The 24,347-nt window shown below is 32.8% G+C and overlaps 1 protein-coding gene across 9 annotated transcripts in view; it reads right to left on the bottom strand.

Annotated features, from left to right (window-relative positions):
- DIP2 (disco-interacting protein 2) overlaps positions 1 to 24,347 on the bottom strand; it is a 651,591-nt gene that overhangs the window by 125,399 nt on the left and 501,845 nt on the right. For 6 of the 9 annotated variants that reach the window (XM_075373056.1, XM_075373055.1, XM_075373057.1 and 3 more), the window contains one exon: positions 16,628 to 16,738. The exons of the other annotated variants lie outside the window; for them this stretch is intronic. In XM_075373056.1, the coding sequence (XP_075229171.1) occupies positions 16,628 to 16,738 (111 nt within the window). The remainder of the gene's footprint in view (positions 1 to 16,627; positions 16,739 to 24,347) is intronic. 9 annotated transcript variants of the gene reach the window in all.

The raw sequence follows: 24,347 nt of genomic DNA, 5'->3' as shown, positions 1-24,347 counted from the left end.
TTTAGCTATGTTGTAATAGTGTACTATAATCCCGCTAGAATGCAGTTAAGGTTAAAATAAGAATGTATCGCTAATTAAATATAATAAAATTACAATTTTTTTTTTAAATTTGAACAAAATTTTCTTTCTTTATTAATTTACGTAGTTATTTTCTACTTAATCACCATTAAATATTAACAAAATATACATTAAACTAACAAAAAAAAATTCATTAACCGTGAGGTTTTTACATTTATGAACGTATAAATAATGTAATTTATTTTTTTATAAATATATGTAATAGCACTAAATAATAATTTTCAATGAAATGAAACCTCAACCGAATCTGTAAGTCTAAAAAATTATATGCTTTCTAAGTTGTGAAATCCTTTTTGAATCACCCGGTATTACCGCCGATTAAAACTTCCTCTGTTATTTTTCATTATTTAAAGAGGTTTATTTAAAGAGATTTTTACTTTCCAAGAAAGTAAAAATCCTACCCTACTAAAGGGGCATTTGTATGTGTGTTACTCTGTCATGTGTGTGTGGGTCCCCCTCAGCTTAGCACCGAAATGTACCGATCACTAGCGGAAAATCCCGATTCGTAAGTACATGTTTCGTGGCGGTCAGGTGTACACTTATTAAATAATAAATAAGGCAGATCAAGTATGGTCAAAGGCCCGTGTGTTTTCGATTGAAAATAAATCGATTAACGAAGTGTGTTACTTGGTCGATTGCTTTTTTTCTTAAAGGGATCCGATTTTAATACGAGATATCGAGGTTTTTATCCTACAACGAATCCTAGCTGCTCAGCCGGGCTGAGCAGCTACTATTAAAATAAACGGTTAAAGTACTCTGTATGTATTCATTTGTTTAATGTATCTTCACAACTACTTATCTTTTGTCTAGAAAATGTTAATTAAATTTATGAAATCTATTGAAGTAGCTTGTCTGGATTGCAATATATATAAATGGATTACTTAAAAAAATAAATCTGATGTGGACACCAAATGACTTCCTTTACGCCTATTAAGTTAAATATACAAATTTTTAAAAGTACATATAATTTTATTTCAGTAATAACTTCTGATTTTTTCTAATTTTTTTTGTTCAGAAAACTGCTCTGACATTAATAACCGGTGCTGGTAAATCCACCCCGGTGGCAGCTATGTAGACTCAGACACACGTGATGACTCTTCATGTCCACCGTGAAAGAAGTGCGCTGCGGTTCTGGGAACGTTAAAGAAAAGAGTATAAACAACAGTGGGACAGTAACCAGTAAGGAACAAGCAGGCGGCTCTAAACCCAAATTGCACCGCTCACTGCATATAAGAACCTACATGAGAAGTACAGCCTGACACCTGTAGATAAGACACCACTTAGAATTTATGAAGATTCTGGAGCGACCACCTCAAACAGAATACAACTTAAAATATCATCAACTGCCAAAACACGCCTCTTATGAGGCGGAATTAAAACAGAATGTGCTCCAAAGCATTCGTAAAGATTATCCGGGAGAGGAATGGTTATTCATTTATACAGACGGATCATCGATACCGGAAACAGGAGAAACAGGAACCGCGTACTAATGTCGCCACTTCCAGGGGCATCTTGCAGTCGGCGTTCCACAGAGCAGTTAAGATGGAGAGGTTGCCGCGATTCAAGCAGCCGCCACCCAACTTGAAATCCTTTCCACACAGAAGGCAGTTTTCTTTGTCGATTCACAAGCAGCCATCCGGAACTTGACATGTAACACTATAACTGACTGCACAAGAACTTTGGAGTGCACGAACTAGGATGTCAAGGCTAGCAGTTGAAATTCCAATGGGTTCCAGCCACGTTAACATACATGGTAACGAAATGGCTGACAAGTTGGTAAAGCTGGGAATCTCTCTGCCTCAGCCACTCAGTACTCCTCTTGATTCAGCAAAAGCGAAAATAAACTCTACAGTCAATAAATGGATTGGCGAAAACCGCAAAGAATCAGCAGCAGACAAGAAGTAGGAGAGCTTTGTCACACATAGCCCTATAAGCAATGGCCTCCCTCGACCAGTCAGCGTTGCTGAATTTGGATTAAAAACCGGACGTGATTATATGGCCTCACACCTACATCGGATACGGGTTCTGATCTCTCCAGCACGCCAACTCTGCGGCCGCAAAAATTAAAATGCAACTATCTGGAGACCTGCAGAACTCTGGACCACTCGCAGAGGAATGATGAAGGCCCCGTTTACACAGAGGCCCGTCTATACTGGTCAGCGCGGCTCAACAGCCAAGAGTGGGCGTTGGCTAGTAAGTAAGTATATATTTTTATTATTATTGAATTATTATTTATTGTAATTTTTTTACCATCACAAGGTAATAATTATTAATAAATCAATATATTTAAATTCAAAAAGGTCAAGAACCCGTATTCGACTTCATATCCTTTTTTTAACTTTAATCCAACTTCCCATTTGCAGCATCATAACGAATCGCGCTTCTAACTTGCCCCGCTTAATTTTTTTCGACCTTGAATTGAGCATAACTCAAGAACGACTCGACCAATCTTCATAAAATTTTCACATACACAAGATACTTTAGTAGAGCATATCTAAAATTTAATTGAAATTGTTTTAGTAGATTTGGAGATTTTCGAGCCATAAAATTTTATGCACAGGCATAATATATATATATGGACTATTTTATATGTTACCGTGAAAGACCGATATCTGGCAAATATCGATATTCTCCAGTGATTGTCGACATATACCAGACATGTCGCTGAAAGACCGACCTTCGCCGGTATATGTCGACAAACACAGATAAGCTCTCTAGTTCGGTGGGGGGTGGGGGGGGTCGAAACGATAACTTGAAATTAAGAAAATTAAATACCCAATATCAATCTCTTAAGTAAACAGATCACGAGAAACCCTCTTAAAAAAACGGAAGTTTAAATTTAAGCCAAACATAACCTATGCTTGCTGTATATCTAACGCTAATTAGATGAGGTTAGCGAGCGTAGGTTATACGCTTGCTAACCTCGTCATTAACGTTAATAATGTATGTTGTTATTCTCCAATAATTGGAGGTGATTAATGAAATTCACCGCATTCGGTATGCATTGACGGTGAAGGTTGAATAAAAATATTTTTATAAAAAAATTTAATAAAAAGCAAACCATCTGAGCATTTATTTGTATCGTTATCGTTCAGATGCCATTAACATATTCTGTATGTCCTGAATGACCCTTTCAGTTTTATAAGATGCTGAAAAGCTGATTAAATGTTTTTATAAATGCGGTTAATTTGATTAATCGTCTCCAATGTTGGATAACATATATAATATGTACATTTAACGTTAGCGAGCGTAGGTTATGTTTGGTTTAAATTAATTTTTTTTACGAGGGTTAATCGAAATCTATTTACCGTAAAGATTGATATGGGGTGATTTTTTTTTTTAAATTTCTAGTTATCGTTTCAAACCCCCACCAAATCTTATTTGTTTTGTCGACATATATCGGCAAAAGTCCGAATAACAAATATTTCAATCTTTCACCGACGTATTTGGTACGTGTCAGTGTCAACATTCACCGGAGAATATCAACATTTGCCAGATATCGGTCTTTCACAGTAACATATATATATATAGGTACCACAATTTAAGTGAATGGTATTATCGTACTCGTCATACCTCAAAACGTTAAGGATATTCATTTTCATCCCCCACTTCCACCATATGCCACCGAAAGTAATTCCGTACTTTTCTTCGAAAACTCGGTAAAATCTTCAATTAATGAAGTTCAAGAAAAAAAAATTTTAATTTAAATCATTATCAAAGAAATATGATTTAAGTATTAGATTATATATAGGACAGAAAAAAAACAATTGTAATAGAAGTATTTTTAACTAAGTTTTGTGATAGTTTGCCAACTTTAAAACCTTATCATATGGTTGAATTTATGCTAATTTTTTTTATTAACATAAAAAAAGTTCAAGAAATTTGCTTTATTTTTTCGTTAAGAATACATAAATAAAACTGTAAAAATATTAACAATAATTTCGAAATTCTACCAGCGATGGCAGGGTTAAATTTTAACCTTTATTCAAACAGGGAAATTTTATCAACATCGCTGCCAGATATTATTATTTTATTATTTATTCATTATGTCTGTTTATTACGATAATATAAATATTTTAAAATAAACTTTAATGTTTCAAAACCTCCATAATCCCGAAGTGTTTAATAAAAATTAGTATTAATAATTATACCGATAAAATTAAAAATACTAAACCATAAATAGTAAATTCATTTTAAAAAAAAACCGAATAATAGTAAAATAAACACTGCAACGATAAAAAATAAATAAATACACCGTAAAATAAATAAACGCTGTATGCAATGAAGCGTGAAATGTTTCTGTCCGATCGACATAAACGACACGCGCGACCTATTTAAATAAATCCAACGAATTCCCCCACCATCTTTTGCCTCGCTATTTATTAACTGGATAGAACCAAAGAGTGTATCACAACACTCGACTTGTTCCTCTTCTATTTCACTGGACGTTGAATATACGGGAAAATTGAACGGGTAATGTCGTAGGTAAATATTTGTATGTGTACATCAGCTTGCAAGAGAAAGAGAGAGCGAAAGAGAGATACATTCTACCCGACTTGAATTGCGCTAAATCCTGGACCATCAATTCGAAATTTGTCGCTAGAAAAGAAGCGTTATCCCTAAGTATTAATTTCCGGGAGTAAACTAACCCGTTAAAAGAGAAGACAAATGTTGAAAAAGAGCGATGTAGTCAGGAATACATCCTGACTGTGGAAAAGCTATTAAAATTTATACAAAGATCAATAAAATTACACCGTTAATGTAAATAGTATTTATAGACGCTCAATGTTTGTTTTATTACAAATAAGAATAGATTTATATATATATATATATATATATATATATATTTAATAACAGTAATAATAACAACACTAAATAAGAATGAAATAACGACACTTTAAGATTTAATCTATAAATAAAAGACATTTTTATTTGTCCGTAATGGAAACGTTTAAGGTATTGCGGGATGAGGGAAAGACAATGGATGGGGTCTGGAAATTAATACGGAAAAGACAAAATATTTTAAAATGGCGACATCGTCGTATGATGATGTGACACTTGAAGCATTTAAGGAGTTTAAATATTTAGCAACCGTCCAGAATAATGAGAATAAGTTACAGGTAGAAATAGAAAGCCGGATATCAGCTGGAAATAAAGCATATTTTGCTAACCTGAAACTCTTCAATTCTAAGTCTGTAACACACAATACAAAACTAAAGCAGTACAGGGTACTTATAAAGCCCGTAGTAACATATGAATGAGGGCGTTAACCAAAAAAGATGAGACATCCGTACGGCTTTTCGAAAGAAAGATCGTAAGAAGATATGGTAGCTGTAAGAACTGAGAACGGCTGGCGTATAAGGAATAATGCTATATCGATGAAGAGTATTTAGTGCGAGACATCAAGGCACGCAGGATAAAATAGTTGGGACATGTGGCACGGTGGATAGTGATAGATGGACTGCCTAACTCTGTCCTCAGAAAATAAATATTTTGAACAAGAAAACGAGGAAGACCTAGAAGAAGGTGGTTGGAGGATGTGAGTTATCTGCGAGTCCTGGGTGTCAGACAGTGGTGGATAGAAAGTCAGAGAAGTTTGGAGGCGTATCGTACGAAAGGCCAAGGTTTACATTGAAAGCCACCAGGTTGGTCTAGTGGTGAACGCGTCTTCCGGAATCAGCTGATTTGGAAGTCGAGAGTTACAGCGTTCAAGTCCTAGTAAAGCCAGTTGTTTTTACACGGACTTGAATACTAGATCGTGGATACCGGTATTCTTTGGTGGTTGGGTTTCAATTAACCACACATCTCAGAAATGGTCGAACTGAGACTGTACAAGACTACACTTCATTTACACCCATACATATCATCCTCTGAAGTATTATCTGAACGGTAGTTACCGGAGGCTAAACAGGAAAAAGAAAGGTTTACATTGGACTGTAGCACCGGTGAAAGAAGAAAGTAACATAATAGCATGAATACCGTTAGCTCCGAAGCAATATAGTTCTGGAAAGTGACAATAGCCCTTGCATGAGGAGGTATTGTTCTACAAATGATTTAATTATGACAACTAAAGTGAGTTCATTTTTAATCTATTACCACAGTTTTTCGTTTATAGTAAGTTAATGGATTAGATAAGAATAATACATCACGATTTATTCAGTTAATCGATCATTAATTTATCGATTCAGTTATATTTAAAAGATTTAAATCGAATTATAACAACACAAAATTATTTGGAAATTCAAAAATTCATCCGCAGCGAATAAATTACAAAAAAAAAGCTTTCGGGGAAAAAATGTAATGTGAAACTTCAAAAATGTTTCAGTCAGTTGTAAAAGCTTATAATTTTATTACTTTAGTTTTTACTGCTTAAAATTCATTCCACAAAACGGCTACCAAACTATAAAAAAAAACATCAAATCTCATACATAATTCAAAAGCTTAATATCAAAACTTTCTTTGAAGGAAAATTCAAATTTAAATTTATTAATGTATATTACCTATTTTCTGTTCTAAATATATCAAAATTTATGTTTCTGTGAGTTTGTTTCTCTTTCACATTGAGCTGAAATTTTCCATCAACATAATTTTCAGAGCGGAAGAAACACAAGACTATTGCCGTTAAGAAATGGTTCACCTTGCCGATATTCAACTTTACTACGGCTAAACTGTTGATCTAATCGAATTTAAAAACCACTTGCAGTATATGAAATTAATTTTCTATAAAAAAAGGGTGCCTTTTTATCTTATTCGATATATCTTTTGGTTATCGATAAAAGTAATTTTTAAAGGTGGAACGGTGTACGGCGTACATTGTCCTTTACTTTCAAACGCTTATAGTTTCCACTTAAAGTTGTTTTTTCGATGACAATAAATAAATCACAAGGCCAGATGTTTCAAGTGGCTGATCTCCACTTAGAGAGCCAATGATTCTCACATGGGAAACTGTATGTGGCTTGCTCCAGTTTATTCCAGAGGGAACAAACTTTATATATACACACCAGAGAAAAAAGCTGTAAATGATGTACATAGTTCATTCTTTAGATTCTTTATTTTTCTGAAGCCTCCGGAACCACCGTAAGGTATTACTTCAGAGGATGAATGAGGATGTTGTGTGAATGTAAATGAAGTTTCGTCTGAAACAGTCTCAGATCGGACATTCCCGAGACGTGTAGTTAGTTAAAACCCAACCACAAAACAACACCGATATCTACCATCTAGTATTCAAATTCGTGTAAAAGTAACTGTCTTTACTAGGATTTGAGCCTTAAAACTCTCGACTTCGAAATCAGCTGATTTGCGATTACGAGTTCACCACTAGACCAACCTGATGGGTTATGTTGTTCACAAAATATTCCACAAAAAATAAAATAAAATAAAAAAATGAGAAACAAAATACACCTCCTTGTGGTGTTTGTCGGGTAACGCTAAGAACCGTGCCAAATACATTCTTACCTGTACAAAGGACGGGTAAGAAAGTACCTGTACCTACTATTTGTACGATAGGGGTTGACGATTCTGAAACACACATACTTTAGAGAGTTTCGAGTCCTGTGCTGACCAAACAATTGAACACTTTAATTGTAATTTGTCAGTGTAATTCTCACAAGCATAAGGTTAATGAACATAGTGGTGGTCCAGAGGGTGGAGCTCCCTGACCGACCAATATACATATATATATAATGCTTTTTCATACGAAAAACGAAGTTTTTTATAAGAAAAAGAAAGGTTTTAATATTTTACCCATTTACTTATCTGCATCCTAATAAGGTAAGTACCGAAAATCTACTATTTCAGATGAAGAAAAATTGATAACATATAATCGAGTTAAATGGTGAAAAACATAAGAACAAAATCATTGTGCAAATTTCATTAAAACATGTCTTACAATTCATTAGACTGAAATAAAAATGTCATTAAGATGAAATCCCCTTTTGTTTCATAAGGGGATTTGCTGTATATTTGTTAAAACATATACAGCATATAGAAGCCGGTTAGGAAAAATTAAGTATATCCATACGAAATATATACGTAAATTGGTGTACTAAAAAGAATTCATAGAATAAATCATAGATTAAGCTGAATTTTAAATTATTAAATACCACAGTTAAATGCAGGCTTATAAATTTCATTTGTGGAAGCATACAGCTACTCTTTTAGAATGCAAGTTATTTAACGATTCCACAAGTAAAGCGTTTCGCGAAAAACAATTTTATAAAATATAACTCCGTTTATGGCCTTACAGTTAATTTGGTAACGGGTATTCGTATTCAAAGTTCAATAAAAACAATGGTAAAAGACACATTTAAATCGATCGGTTACCGAGATTAAAGCGAACACTGATACAAACGTACACATGGACATTTTTATCTATGAATAAAGATTACAAGTAACAAAAAAGTAAAATGGATATGCTCGTTACCGCTCACTCACTCTCTCTCTCTCTCTCTGTCACTTTCCTCTATAAAAATGCCGTATCATGATAATTTGTTTAAAAATAGTTGTACACGTATTTTAAGTTGAATATACAAGAATATATTCAAAATACGTAAGAGTTTTATGAACTAAAACATTTTACAGAAAATAACACTCGCAGAATAGGCATGCTCGCTCGTACATCCACGACAATGTTTCTTTTCCGTATCACGTTATCTGCATAACAATTCTTTTTTTTTCTGCAATGCGGTTTTTTGTGAATCTATTATAATATTTTCCTTTGTTACTTTTTCTTCTCTATCGTTCATATATTCTTACATAAAGCATAAATCGGAGAAAAAAAAATTCTTTAAAAAAAAAAAATCACAGGATTATGACAATACACATACTTACGTAAGCTATATTTTCAACACATTATAATCAGATAGCAATCTTAATGATAAATCCATTTAGTAAAAAAAAAAATGTGCACGTTTTATAGAAATACGCTAATGTATTATAATGTATGAAAGTAATTTACAAAGAATTTAACAAACTTTCAGGACATGTTCTACCGGTGAAAATAAAGAAGAAAATTCATATAAACGTAGGTTCGGAAACGGAAACGAGTATAGGTTGACGAGAAATAAGCCAAATAGTGATTATCTGACCCAAATTAAGGGCAAACGCGCACTAATGGGACTGCGGCCACGGCCAGGAACAGCTGGCCGCAAGCGGCCAATTTGTATGGAACTCGTATGAATGAACGCGCACGTGGTCGGTGCGACCAACTGACCGCTGCGGCCAGAGGTTTATCGTTTTGGCCGCCACCATTGTCGGAAATCTTGCGGCCAAAATTTGTATTAATTGTAATGGGACAACGCGCACACCAGACGGCCGGTATGCGATCAGACAGCGACCTATTCAGTTTTGTACAAACGTATGCAAAATTTTATTAAATCGTAATTTTATTGCGAAATTTAGAAAAAAAAAAGTGCCAAAGTATAATTTTAAAATTCGTTTTTTCTCTCGACTCATTTTTAAAAATATTGATATAATGTATATTGATTTATATACAGAAAAATTCAGTTCTGAAATTAAAGAAGATAAGTTTTATGGGATCTGCCTTCCGATGAATATTCTAACAAACGTTTCCTGTGGACAGATGCAATTTGTGTCGGCAATTTTATTTAATAAATCATCGATACTGTTGACTGAAATCCTTATGAAATTGAAAAAACTTATCCATTTGACGAAGATCACAAAAATATTTTAAAACAGCTTTTTTGTAAAACGACTTCGTAAAATGATATTTACCCAATAATACTCTTTTCTTTACCGTTTCAAACAATTATATAAATAACACAACTGCATCTACCTTGGTGACATCCATTTTGCGACTGGACGGCTGAGGCGCGGCCACTATCTTGCTGATTCCAGCGGCTGGTCGCTTGTTCGGCCGTATGCAATACGGCCACTGACCGGGGCCGCAGCCGTATAGTTCGTGTTTGCCCTACGGGTTTTATATGAAATTTGACCGAAAAATATTGAAAAAGGTGTCGCAGAACTATATTTATAGCAGTTTTGGAAAAATTTATGGTAAAAAACAAACAAAATAGATATTTCATTCAAATGTTTTGGTTTTTTCGAAGATGATAATATTAATAGTACTTGAATTCATGCTGTGTACTTTTATTTATTTGCACGCTTAATGGATTTTTTATATTTTGAAAAGAGAGCCCATGAATTTACAATATAAACGTGTAAAACTTTCAATTAAAAACGATTGCATTTTAAACATTAATCAAAATACTTTAAGACGAAGAAACCGTTTCATTTACTTGCAAACATTTAAACAAACTTTCTTTTCTTTTTCATTACACAAGATTCATCAACTTTTTCAATAAATTATACGATAATAGCGAGGAAAGTAAACTGTTATATTATTGGAAAGTAGGGTAATATCAAATAACTTTAAGGACAGACGATTTTCCCAGACTAAATTAATCTTTTACAACATGAGGACAATGTCTTTAAAATTTATAAAGGGAGATAAAAGTTTCTTAATAAACTATTATAATATGTAGTTTTCACAAACAAAATGACAAAAGAGAATATTTTTATAGCTAAAAGAAATAACTTCTTGTAACATTTTTAATATTAAAACCGTGTTCAAACAACGTTTAAATTTTCATCGACTAATAAAAATAGGTTATATATTGCAGTCAATAAAAATATAAAATGGAAGTTAAATGAAAAAATATTTAGATACGTTTTAAAACTTATATACAGTGTTCCACAAAGAAACGGAGAAACTTTCAGAACATGCTCTATTGGTGAAAATAATTAAAACAGTTCTTCTACCACAGGCCTGGAAACGCTTTGTTTTCGAGTTCGGCTAGCGAAAGATTTCGCCCTGATTTCTGCTCTTCTTTCTTTCTTTTTCCTGTTTAGCCTCCGGTAACTACCGTTTAGATAATTCTTCAGAGGATGAATGAGGATGATATATATGAGTGTAAATGAAGTGTAGTCTTGTACATTCTCAGTTCGACCGTTCCTGAGATGTGTGGTTAATTGAAACCCAACCACCAAAGAACACCGGTATCCACGATCTAGTATTCAAATCCATGTAAAAATATCTGGCTTTACTAGGACTTGAACGCTGTAACTCTCGACTTCCAAATCAGTTGATTTGGGAAGACGCGTTAACCACTAGACCAACCCGGTGGGTTGATTTCTGCTCTTCTAGTAAAAAGAATTCCTACTGTAATTTTTGGAACCCAAATTAAGGAATAAAGTTGGTGGTTTCTTACGTAATTTTAGCTGGGAAATAGAGTAAAACAGGTCCTACAACTATAATTCCAATAGTTTAGATATCCGACGTAAAACATAAAATTCGGTGTTGAAAAACATGTTTTTTTTTTATAAGCACAATAGTTCTGTTAAACGACTAATAAATGGGGAAGAGTTAGTAACAAAACTTGTACAGAATATAATTTTGAGAAAATTCATGTAAATACAACCAATAAAAAGTAAAAATAACTTTTAAAAATTGGTTTTTTATTGAAGCAAAACAGATGAAAAATAAACATAAAATCGTATTACTTTCCTATATAATAAGAAAATACATCCGTAATTTCATCACGCTTTCCGATAACTGATTCAGTAATAATAACGTTGAGAAAGAAACGTGAACGTTGCATGGGTTTTCTTAAGAAAAATAAAAAATAAAAATTAAATAAATAAATCGGATTTTGGTGTATTCACAAATAACGTTTAAATTAATGTTAAAAAGAGTGAATAGTATTTCCTTCAAAGTGTATATTAAGGCGATTTTTAATATATCTTAAAAAATTATACTTTGTAATACAAACCTAATTTTGTTCCCTCTGCGAAATTTCTCTATATTTTTTGACAGTACAAATACAGAATAAACGTTTTTGTACGTTTTCAAAGACTTGACTCGATTTAAATATTCTAACGAAGCAGAATTGGTTGTTTTTTTGTGTTTTTTTTTTAAAAGACCATTACGAAAATTAGAAGATCAACCTTTAAATAAAAACAATTCGTTTTTTTCTGTTTTAATATGAAAGAAATACATCTTATTTTTAAAAGAGGATAAAATGGACATACGTAGATCTGATATAAGGAAGAAAAATATATTCATAATTTACTCGTAATTACAGAAAAGTTAACATCCTCCATACGAGATGACGAGATATTCATTCGATTGAACTTTAAAATCATCCTCAGATAATTATCTAAAAATCATTTATGGACTTTTTGCAATTTGGTTTTTTTTTAAGGGATGCGTCAATGGATGGTACGGCGGATCAATCAACGGCCACTGCCACTGTTAATGTGTATGCGACGCGACTGGCTGTACCTGCCTCCGGTTACATGACTAAAAAACATTTAAAAAAAATTGCCGCAACGGAAAACGCAACAAACCATATAGCACGGGAAAAAACCACTACGGGGTTGTTAATATATATAGTACCCAATAAACTGCATTCTAGCAGTAGAACATATGCATTTATAAATTCAAATTCTCTAACTAGAGCAACATAAAAGCTCCAATGCCAAAAGTATTAAGAGATAGATGGATTTTAAAATTTAGCCTAATGCACATACAATTAAACTAAAGTTTGTCACATCGAGTCTAGTTCATATTATTAATCATTAAATATAAGGCGGGGCGTGGTTCGATTCACAACAGTAATACAACCCTTTTGATCATATTGTACATTTTGAACACTTCATTCTAATTTAGAAAACAAAATACTAGTGTCCTGAATTCTTTTCTTTTCCCTGTTTAGCCTCCAGTAATTACCGTTCAGATATTACTTCAGAGGATGAATGAAGATGATATGTATGAGTGTAAATGAAGTGTAGTCTTGTACAGTCTCAGTTGGACCGTTCCTGAAATGTATGGTTAATTGAAACCCAACTACCAAAGAACACCGGTATCCACGATTTAGTATTCAAATCCGTATAAAAATATCTGACTTTACTAGGATTTGAACGCTAGAACTTTCGACTTCCAAATCGGCTGATTTGGGAAGATGCTTTCACCACTAAACCAACCCGGTGGGTTTAGTGTCCTGAATACTCTCTCTCTTTTTCCTGTTTAGCCTCCGGTAACTACCGTTTAGATAATACTTTAGAGGATGAATGAGGATGATATGTATGAGTGTAAATGAAGTGTAGTCTTGTACATTCTCAGTTCGACTATTCCTGAGATGTGCGGTTAATTGAAACCAAACCGCCAAAGAACAACGGTATCCACGATCTAGTATTCAAATCCGTGTAAAACTAACTGGCTTTACCAGGACGAACGCTGGAACTCTCAGCTTCAAAATCAGCTGATCTTGGAAGACGCGTTCACCACTAGACCAACCCGGTGGGTAGTGTCCTGAATACTGGCAACCCATTTCTTCACCTAATGAAAATATTTTCAACAGTTATACTATTTACTTTATTTATTTAAAACAAAAAGTAAAATAATTTACTTTATACTATTACCTGATGTTATAAATTTTAGGTCCTAAATAGACAAATGATTTTCGAAACCTTTCTTTAAATACAGCCGGGATTTGTGTATTTTCTGGATCCATACCTTTTGTATAGTACATATTATTTATTTTATGACCTTTACAACTACTGAAAAATACTCTTTATACTTTGCATATGTATAGATTCTTTACGTGTAAAATATTCAGTTTTTGAAAACTTCAAGTTATCGGTTGAAAGTGCTTTTGAAATCCATAATTCTAATTACTCTTTTTTGTGGTACTTTCACACTTTTTAAGTGAGATTTTAAAGTTCCTGTATAACATTCGAATCCAAATTCAAGTCTAGATTTGAATTCTGTCATCTTAGTTAATCGCTTTCGCGGAGGTTTCTGCTTCACCAGAACGCATGAAAATATAAAATATTTTATTAAAAACATGTCTTGCAAAATAAAAAAATATAAAGAGGTATGTTTACCATTTCAATCGCTAGTATAAATTGAGTTAGATGGTAAGCATATCATATTTTAGATTTTCATATACGTTTTTTAAAATAAAATTCTATTTTTAATACCTTATAACGAAACGGAGATATATTTGCGAAAGCACTTAACCAAGAACAAACAAAAAAATTAACATAAATATATATACATACTGGAATCATCTTTCATTTAACATCAACTAATTTCCTTTTAAAATGAAATGAAAAAAAAAAATACAGGCTAATAAAAGAGGTATCGTAAAAAGAAGATGATGGGTCATCATTTTCCAATACGTTGATCGATCCTACGAGTAATTTTCTTCCTGAATGAACATATTTTCCTTCAAAGTTCCAAGAATAACATGGAAAAACATATCGTTAAAATTTACTTTGATGTCTAAAATTAACTGTCATACAAAATAAAAAAAATAAAAAAAAACTACATACGTACGGTCAAATTGACCGAGATCTCACAATATTGCTTAAATAAAAAGGAAGATACTAGTGAAAATTTCATTTGTATTTAAGGGATAGAAAACCCTAGAATTAATACGATATATATATAGTGTGTGTAAAATTACATTTTTTTAGGTGCTTCAATCTCTTTCGGTAGACCGGTCAAATATGGTAAAAGTCAATATTGTGTGTTTTCGATTTAAAATAAATCTAGTAAGGATGTGGGTTATTGGTCGATTCCATTCCTTCAATGGGGATACCATTTTAATAAGAGTCATATTGCTTTTATCCTATAACGAATTCTACAGGATGAATTCAGAAAGATACGAAACACTAATAAAGAGTACTATTTAAAAATAAATTGTGATACTTTTGTTCTTCACATCTCTTTCGCTGATAACTAATATATAAATGGTTTGCAAAAAACAATAGCTCAACACAAATACGTACGTTAAGAAATAGAGTAGTATGTAGACAAATGTTATATATTGAAATATAAAAGAAACTTCATGTAGAAAGAAAATGATCAAATGAAAGTTTAAGCTTGACAGGATGTATTTTGATTTCATTTTTTTTGCATAAGGTTGAAGATGGAAATGTCGATAAAGTTCCATGTAGATAAAATCATACTTGCTCCTCATATACTTTTTTGAAAAAAAAAGAATGATCAGTAAGTTTGAAAATAAATTCGGAGACAAGTTTCTAATTTCAAAAAGCTTGGTTTTATGTACAAACAGTGTTCAATAAAATACTACATAAATCAAGAAAAAATACTTGACGAAATGTGTTATACATATATATATATTTGAGAAAATTTAGTACTTTTTAAGTGGATACGAATTTTCGCAAATATCTCGAAAATGGTCGGTGTTAGCGCTTTGAAAAATATTTTTGACCTCCCTTCACGAAAACTCCATCTGATCATAGTAGCACCCGTCGGATGATAATATTTTTAAGAGCTCCTGGAGCGCCGTTCGGAAATTGGGAAGGGGGTGCGCGATGGGGTACCACCGTAATATCTCGGCAACCGCTCGTCCGATTTTCACGATTCAAACGGCGAAAGTATCAGCAGGTCGAGCGTTAAACGTTTAACGCATCAGGTACACTCTTAATCGACCGGATCATGGTAATCCAGAAATTCAATCGTTAAAAGAGTCTGGTAATAAAACCCCATTCTTTTAACCTTTAATTCTTTAATTCTTTTCTTCTTTTAATTTGAAGTTATGAGTTTCACATAATTATACATATAACCATCAAAGCTTGTTGTAATATCCATTCAGAGATACTGTCCTAAAATTATTCTTTACCTTTTAGTGCGTTTAATTTAAGTTTAAGAGTGATGTTTTAAACATTTTTTTTTTACATATTTTTCATTTGTTTATGTGATTGTTTTTCTTCATAAAGTAATGAACTATAACCAAAAAGTAGGCACCGAAATGTACCGATTGCTAACGGAAAATCCCGATTCGTTAGTATCAATTTCTGGAGTTAAATCTCCAATTTAACTTTCTTTATATCAATTTTCATCATTCAAAAAACAATATTTTTACATAAGAGGTAATCAATTTTGGACACCTAATCCCATTCGGAGACGCCGACTGTCAGGGCAACCCGCCCGGAGGGCCTAGCTGCGGAGACATGCCGCAGGTACGCCCTGTAGCTAGTTAATTTAATAAAATAAATTATATATACGAAAGATGTCGAAATAACCAATTTTAAAGATTATAGAGGTAGGCGTCGCCGTATCTCTGTCTAGTTGTCATATTGTCACACTTGCCAGAGGGGGCGCTAGCGACGTCCCTCGATGGATCAATGTGTAACAATAACCTATAAATCATGCGATAGAAAGCATTTATTTCCATTCTTCTCTGAACTCTCAACAAGTAAAGACTACAAATGCTTGATAATTTGTCACAAATAATTATGAATAAATGATGTAAATATAACGTACTTTAAACGACTAAAAATTTATAATTAGTAATTTTCGCAATTATTTCTAAGATTAGTTCAATAAAATCTCTTTTAATATTAAGCCTACTAACATACAAATATTAATACGCAGTTATTAATAATTAAATAATTTCTATCGGTTATCTTTAAAATATCCTTCTACATCCACATGCGATAATATACGTAAAACTAATATAAAATAATTAATTATAGATTATATATGTAATGAACATACCTGAATGATATCGGGTTTCGGTTCTAGTAAGCCTTCTATTTCCACGTCTTCTAGCTCTAGAGGCAGGACTGCCGCCTCCAGGTGTTGCCCCTGAGCCGCCTGTCCCCCTCCCTGTCAAATAGCATGCAACAAACACTTGTGTCACTACAAAACAAGCACACTCAACATGCACAAGCAGTGCCAGCTTCTCAAAATAAAATAAAATTTAAAAATTACGAAAAGTAAAGAAATTGTACGATTTTTTAAAAATTTTTAAATAATTCTTACAATTAATAATCGAGTGTCATCAGTTCATAGACAGTATAAAACGCAGAATAAAATTGTAATGCGTGAATTGATACGGCAGCAATTAAACAGCATGAAAGAGTTACCTAAATAAAATATAAAAATAAGTAATTTTTGTATATTGGAAGTTTTTCATTCTAAAAATTAATATTTCAGTTACATAGAGTGTTCCACGAAGAAACATCTCAGAAAATGTTCTACTGGTGAAAAAACTTCTAATGAAAAAAGTTCATATAAATATAGCTCTGGCAACGCTTTGTTTTCGAGTTACATCTAGCGAAAGATTTCGCCCGGATTTCAGGTCTTCTAATAAAAAGAAGCCCTACTGTTATATTTTGGTATCAAATTTAAGGAATAAAGTTGGTGGTTTCTTATATAATTCGAGCTGGGAAAGGGTTCCAGAACTGCAACTCAAGCAGTTTTTAAGATATCTGATCTAAAACACAAAAATGTTTTTTTTTATTTTTAGGTTTATATTCAAATAGCTTTGTTAAATGACTAATAAATTCGGAAGAAATAGTAACAAACTTGAAATCTATGTCGGCAACTAGTTTCCACAATACCATTTGCACTGATTGTCTTCGCTCCATAAATGACTATTTTTAGAATTGAAGACTCCGTTTCTCTTGAAAGTGGTTTCAGCAGTAAATAAAACTCGATTTACATTATCAGTGTTGTCTAGAAGCCAATGACAGTAGTTTAACCGACGAGGTTTTTTTTTTTTGCCCCAACCATTTGACGATGGCAGACTAGAACGAGCAAGCGACACTGTCGGCGGAATGGCGACTGCACTGCTGAGGTCATGGGATACCATGGCAGCCGTGAGGTGTAGCGGCATCTCGACAACGGTTTAATAGGTGAATGTCACGCGGGACTCTGCGATGGAGCCGAGTGGGAGTAGGAGGTCTGTCCGCCTCTCCCTAGTGGACCAGACCGGAGTCCTTTACATAAATTAACCTAAGTCCGGGGTTTCAGTTAAATTGAGTTCACTAAGGGAACTAGGACTAAATCTCGTTGTTGCGATCAACATGTTTGGTGGTATGTTGTATTTATTGCCTCGAATTACGAGACATTCACGAAATTGGCTCATAATAAGTAGAACTAGGCGCGGGGTTCATGCTTCCGCGAACTCGGTTAGCTAGTTTAGAGGGCAACGATGTAGGACAATCAAGATGTCCGGATGAGGCCTACAGCGAAGGCAATAAGCTGAATTATTAATTCACCGATGCAAATGTCTACCGATGCATTTACATCGATGGCATCCCAACGAGGCCAGGCTTATTACTATGAGATGTAAAAAGTCAGAGGGCGATAGACGACTCCCGTTAAAGCCCAACAGGGCAAGGAACGGGGTGGGGTGTGGAGACCGGAACGTCACTAGGCGGGTATCTTCCCCTACGGGGTTGGGATGACCCCAACCAGTGACCAGACCGGAGTCCATAACGAAACCAAGTCAGGGGTAAGAACTGAAGTTGAGTTCACTAAAAGAAGTAGGAATAAATTTCGTTGTTGCGAACAACATTTTTGGTGGTGTGTTATTATACATTTTCCTCGAAGCACCGATGTAAATGTCCACCGAGTCATTTACATCGCCAGGCCTTGTTGGCATCCCAACAAGGCCTGGCTTATTACTATGAGTTGTAAAAGTTAGAGGACGAAAGATGACTCCCGTTCAGGGCTAGGAAGTCCATCAGGGCTAGGAACGGGGAGGCGACCGGAAGCGTCACAAGGCCGGTGTCTTACCCTAGGGGGTTGGATGGACCCCAACCAGGATAAATGGTGATACACCAAAGAAAACGTTTTCGTAATTGGAATACGCCTTCAATAAAACTTCTCCTGATATTCACGTCGAGCAGCTTCAGAATTTCCGTTACAAAATCCGTAAACAAAAATTACATCGGCATACTCCTCGTTAGAAAATCGAAATGTTATTTACACTACACTTTCTTTATGTGTATGATAAATTATGACAACAGATTCAAACGAAGTACACAATTTTCATTGTTAATCAGCTGTTAATATTGCTAACCTATACTATAATTTTTTTTAAATATTTGTAAAGTAACATACATTTCAATTTAGATTTTTACGTAATTATTTCGCTTTAGCAGCGTAAATTATTGAATATACAAAGTTACAATATTTTTTTATAAATTTTACATTTTGAAAAAGATTATTTTCAGTAATTAGCGTTATTATTTTTAAAAAGAATGTTTATTAAGTACAGAAAGAATAATAAGATATTCTGGATTTTTCGTTTGTTATGTCTTAATAAACCAATTTTTAAAAGTTTTTATTTACTTTAAACTGGCTGTATTTACATTAATTTTTTCAAAGTTAAATTCTCTACACGTTTTGTAACAAAATTGTTCGCATTTATTAGTCATTTAACAAAGCTACCGTACTACAAACCTTAAGAAAAATCTTTTCTGACACTGTATTTTATGTTTTACATCAAATATCATAAAACGTAGTGTCGGTACAGTACTGGGACCTGTTTTATCCTATTTCCCAGCTCAAATTACATAAGCAGCCACATTACAGTAGAGCTCCTTTTTATTAGAAAAGATGAAATTTGGACGAAACACTTCGCTAGCCGTAACTCCAAAAAAATGCGTTTCCAGACCTATGTTTTTACGAACTTTTTTCGTTATATTCACCAGTAGAACATGTCATGAAAGTTTCTTCGTGGGACATCTTGTATAATAAATATAAAACGCGTAACAATATTTAAAAAAGAAATTAAATATCGTAAATCTGAAAGAATGGGAAAAACTTTTGGAAGAATGAACTAACGAGAAGACAATTAAAAGCATACCCGCTGAAAGCGATGTGGATAAAATTAAGAAAAGTTTTTGGGAAGGAGAGAAAGTAAAGCGGAAATATGTTTAAGAAACCTAAATTTCAGTAAAATAGTCGTCCACAATATAATTTTGCGCTAGACTTAAAGACTAATAGAAAAACAACATGGTAAGATTATTATTAGTTTATATAGATATTGTATTGTGAATGTTTCTTATCGTAAATAGTTTAACTTTTTTTTATCTAAATTTTGTTTATCACAAAAAAAAATTTCTGTAATACTTGAACAATTAAGATATATCTTTCTCCTGATAACCCCTTATCTTATCTCGGCCAACATAAACACCGTGAAATGGGCGTAGTGGCCAATCCGAATGGAGAGTTAAAAGTGATTAAATTATACATTTTAGCTAACCTCTTTCACTTTCGACTTAGATTAACCTATATCTTTTTTTTTCGGTCGTCCGAATCAAGAAGGATCCACGTTTGCATAATAGTTTGGAACTTCTTTTGTTTTTCCATTTTTTCACTCTGTTCGTCTTCTCCTAGGTCCGCTTTCTTTCTATAGTATTCTTATTCTTCTTCTCTGAAAACTTAGAATCTTGGATTATTTTTCTAAATCTGTTTCTATAAAAACAAGTTTTTTAGAGATTTTAAAATTTTAAGATCGTTTTCTACTTCTTTAAACCGGTTAAAGATTTGTTTAATGCCCATAAAATTCTCCGGATGGTGTCTTATTTTTTCTGTATTTTTATAAATTTCTGTTTCACTTTTTACTTTATAAATTCCTTTCTGATAATCGGGTTCATATATGTTCTTAATTTTTTATTTATTTTAAAAAGATCTTTCTCCGAAAAAATTTGCATATCTCAGCACCATATAAGGCTTCCGGAAGAGTAACCGTTTTGTAATGTCGGAGTTTAACATTATGCGTAAGTGATTTTTTATTATATAAATCTTTTGTTAAGTTAAATGCTAACGCCGTTTTCTGCGTTCGCTCTTTTAGCGCTTCCTTTTATAGAGCGATTGGCGTTATTATTTCTCCAAGATACTTTTTCATATCCTGATTTTCGAGAATTTTCAATGTTTGCAATTTATTTTTTATATCGTCGGACAACCATTTTTTTTTTCGAAAGAGATTCGTACCTTTGTCTGACGCCTGTTTTTATTTCAAATGGTTCTCAAGAAGATCTCCAAGAATAAATCACTACTTATTAACTATATATACTTCTTTTTTGTATTTAGTAAGAATTATTTTATTTGTAACGATGATATTCTGTAACTATAATAAACGGAATCTAGTTTTACTCTTTTAATGGTTAAATCGTTTTCTCTTTGCCATTTTCCTTCAAAAAAACAAATTTCCAGAGTTTTGTAAAAATAACAGGAAAACATTTTAAATAATTTTTTTATGGATTTAACATATTCATGTAATTCTTCGTACGAATTACAACGTAACAAATATAACAATTAAGATTTGATATGTTTCTATCCACAGTTTCATTTCCATTCATAAAAATACCTTTCCAAAATTTCCTATAATATGTATTACGCAGCATTCCAGCTGATAAATTATAATAAATGTAACCTACATTAACCACATAAATACAACAAAAGTGTATTTCAAAACCGCATACATATATCATTGTTCTTCTTATATATAAGGGTGCACGTGTGTATGCAATAGGCAAAAGTTTCATAATTCAGCTAAGTCGGTAAATAAAATATACATAAAGGAAAATGTAATAGAAAATGAGGGTTTGAACAACGTTAAGTTGCAGCACAGCGTGTACGAGTAATACACAACAAAAGCACGAATATGCCTCAAGCGTTAGTGTCAAATAACGAAGCGAACGTACAACGACAGGTTTGGAGTGAAGATTATTAAGGACGGGTTGAATAAGAGGAGGAGCAGTGCGGAGGAGATGAAGAAGAAAGAGGGAACGAGAAAACGCGTGACAGTAAAACGGGGTAAGTTAGGAACAGAAGGGGGAAAAGAGGAAAGGGAGTGTCTAATGTTATTTGAGTTGCATACAACATACATACCCGTAGCGAAAGAGAAGCAAAAGCTAAAGGCAGCAGCTACGTATAGAATAAGTTGCAACTTCAACTTAATTAACACACACACAAATAACACAGTCGGTTCGGTCACGTCACTTGCAACAGTGAAGAGTGCAAGGACCTTTAAAATATCCTTCTTTATTTCCTTATCTTCCATCTTTCTTACACACTTATTATCAAACTCGGCTTATAAATACTCGGTACAAGATAACATGAAAACCAGATATAAATGAATGATCATCTAAAAGAAAGAAGAATAAATGTAAAAAAAAAAAAAGGTGAGACTAACAAAGTAATAGTAATGATTAAATGAACCGAAGGATGAAGAAAAAAAACGAAAAACTGAAATAACAGGATAAACAAACCGTAAAGAAAATAGTAATTCCTTAAATTCTACGTTTGATTAAATTTTAACAAAGTGTGTGTGTGTTCAAATAAGGTTAGGAAATGGTATAATTTGATTTTCTATAGTTTTATAAAATTACATTACATTCAATCATATAATACAGACAACAGTATTTAGACAATACTCTTTGAACTGGATTAATTCTAAACAAAAAAAGCTTGATAATGCGCGGAAAATTAAAGAAAATTATGATTAAAGAAAACGTTACGCTTACGTGGATAGGCGCACGTATAAATTATTTGACTAATGATAGATAGGTCAAGTGGATATTACACGTAATTAGGTAGCCTAAACGTGACTATAAATCAATATTGGAGAAAATTATAAAGAATCATTTTTATCGTCTTTTATAAAATCAACTTTTTATTATTTCTTAAAATAAATTTTCATACTTGATCCTCCTCCATTTTACGCATATTACATGAAAAGACAAAATGTTTATCAGACAACGGAGCAACACCGGTTCTGTTTACGTTGCACTTTTTTTCTCTTTTACTTTCCGGAATTACCGAAAGGTATTACTTCAGAAGATGATATGTATAAATGAAAATGAAGTTTAGTCTTGTATAGTCTCAGGTCGACCGTTCCTGAGATGTGTAGTTAATTGAAACCTAACCGTCAAAGAACATCTGTATCTACGATATAGTATTCAAATTTGTATAAAAGTTGTGTTGCCTTTACTACGATTTTTACCTTAAAATTTTCGATTTCAAAATTAGCTGATTTGCGATAACTTAAGATGTACTAGAGAGAAATAAAAATATGCTTTTTTGAAAGAATGAGATGATAAAATTTCTTGAAAGAATCTGTAAAAAACTATACATTTAGAACCGTATATTCATTACTATTGTCGCCGCTTATGCACGTATATACTAATTTAAACAGAGATTTTATTTCCGAAAACGTACTTTGATATCTTCTTTTTTTTAGAATACTATCGAATCTTTTTATTATGTTGTACAACTACTATCAAAGATTTCAAAAAAAAATGTCTTTATTTTGAAGCAGTTTTTAATTTTGGGAACAATCAGAAATTATGGGGATCTAAGGGGGTTATTTCGAGTGAATAAGAAGATCAATTACGCGGAAATCGATTTTTTGGTCAGGAATTATATCACAATAAACGAACGTAAATTGATACATTATCATGAAGGATGATTTACTCGTCATGCACAAATTCAGACTGTTTTAGAATCAAATTTCATTTTCTCTAAAACAGGATAATTTCGAATCATTAATGAAATTACTGATTCTTTTCACATTTACGTGCGAAATTTTATTTTCACTGTATAAAATTTGGGGTCGACGTTTTCATCTTTGTTCTTATCCTCCTCGAAACCCACGAAAATGGACTTAACTCTTTCAAAATATCCAACACGAAGTACTTTTTTAACAATTCCAAGATTTCAGAAGCAGTTTTCCAGATTTTCATCAAAATTTTAGGAATACATGACATTCATGTTTAAACGAAAATTTACGGGCAGATCATAGCCGACTACGGTTTGAGGTTTACGTATGGATCAGTATAAAACATGATTGCTCACGTTATTCCATCTAAATCATTATATAAGCGACACTGTCCGACTTTATATTTAAATTTCTGGGATTAAATTGTTTTACTTCGTTATGACTAGATCGTCTTAATTATTATACACCATAAATTAGCAGAAAATAAATAATTTTTTTAAGTGATTACCTTAATAAATTAAAATGTTCATAGCCTAATGTAATACGTTATCGCAATGTAAGCAACGTTTATAAGATGAGGTTTATGAAAGCAAAACATGAGAAACAACCTCTCCGCCATAAAAAAAGCTTCAGCGATCTTCCGTATACAAAACGGTACAAGGAATTCTTAAAATTAAGGAAGTTTTATCAACAATAATGTATCATTAATTCACGCAAATCAATAAGCCTTAATATATACAATGCAATGCACTTAACGTCATTTGTTTGTGAAATTCAAAATGAAAATTTGGGATTTGCCAACTATCGAGGAAACCATGGTTGTTGTGTTCTTCTAGCAAAAATGATATTCATCCAAACGAAAAAAATATAAAAAAGACCATGATATCCATTTATACATAAATGAAGGCGCTGTATGGCAGTGTAATAAACAGACATGCCTTAAAAAAAACTAGTATGTATGTCGGTAATTGGTTATGA

Source organism: Lycorma delicatula, chromosome 8 (genome assembly GCF_047948215.1).
Source record: "Lycorma delicatula isolate Av1 chromosome 8, ASM4794821v1, whole genome shotgun sequence".
NCBI lineage: Eukaryota > Metazoa > Arthropoda > Insecta > Hemiptera > Fulgoridae > Lycorma > Lycorma delicatula.
Note: the sequence above shows the minus strand (reverse complement) of the source record. Positions and strands in the feature narration are given on the sequence as shown.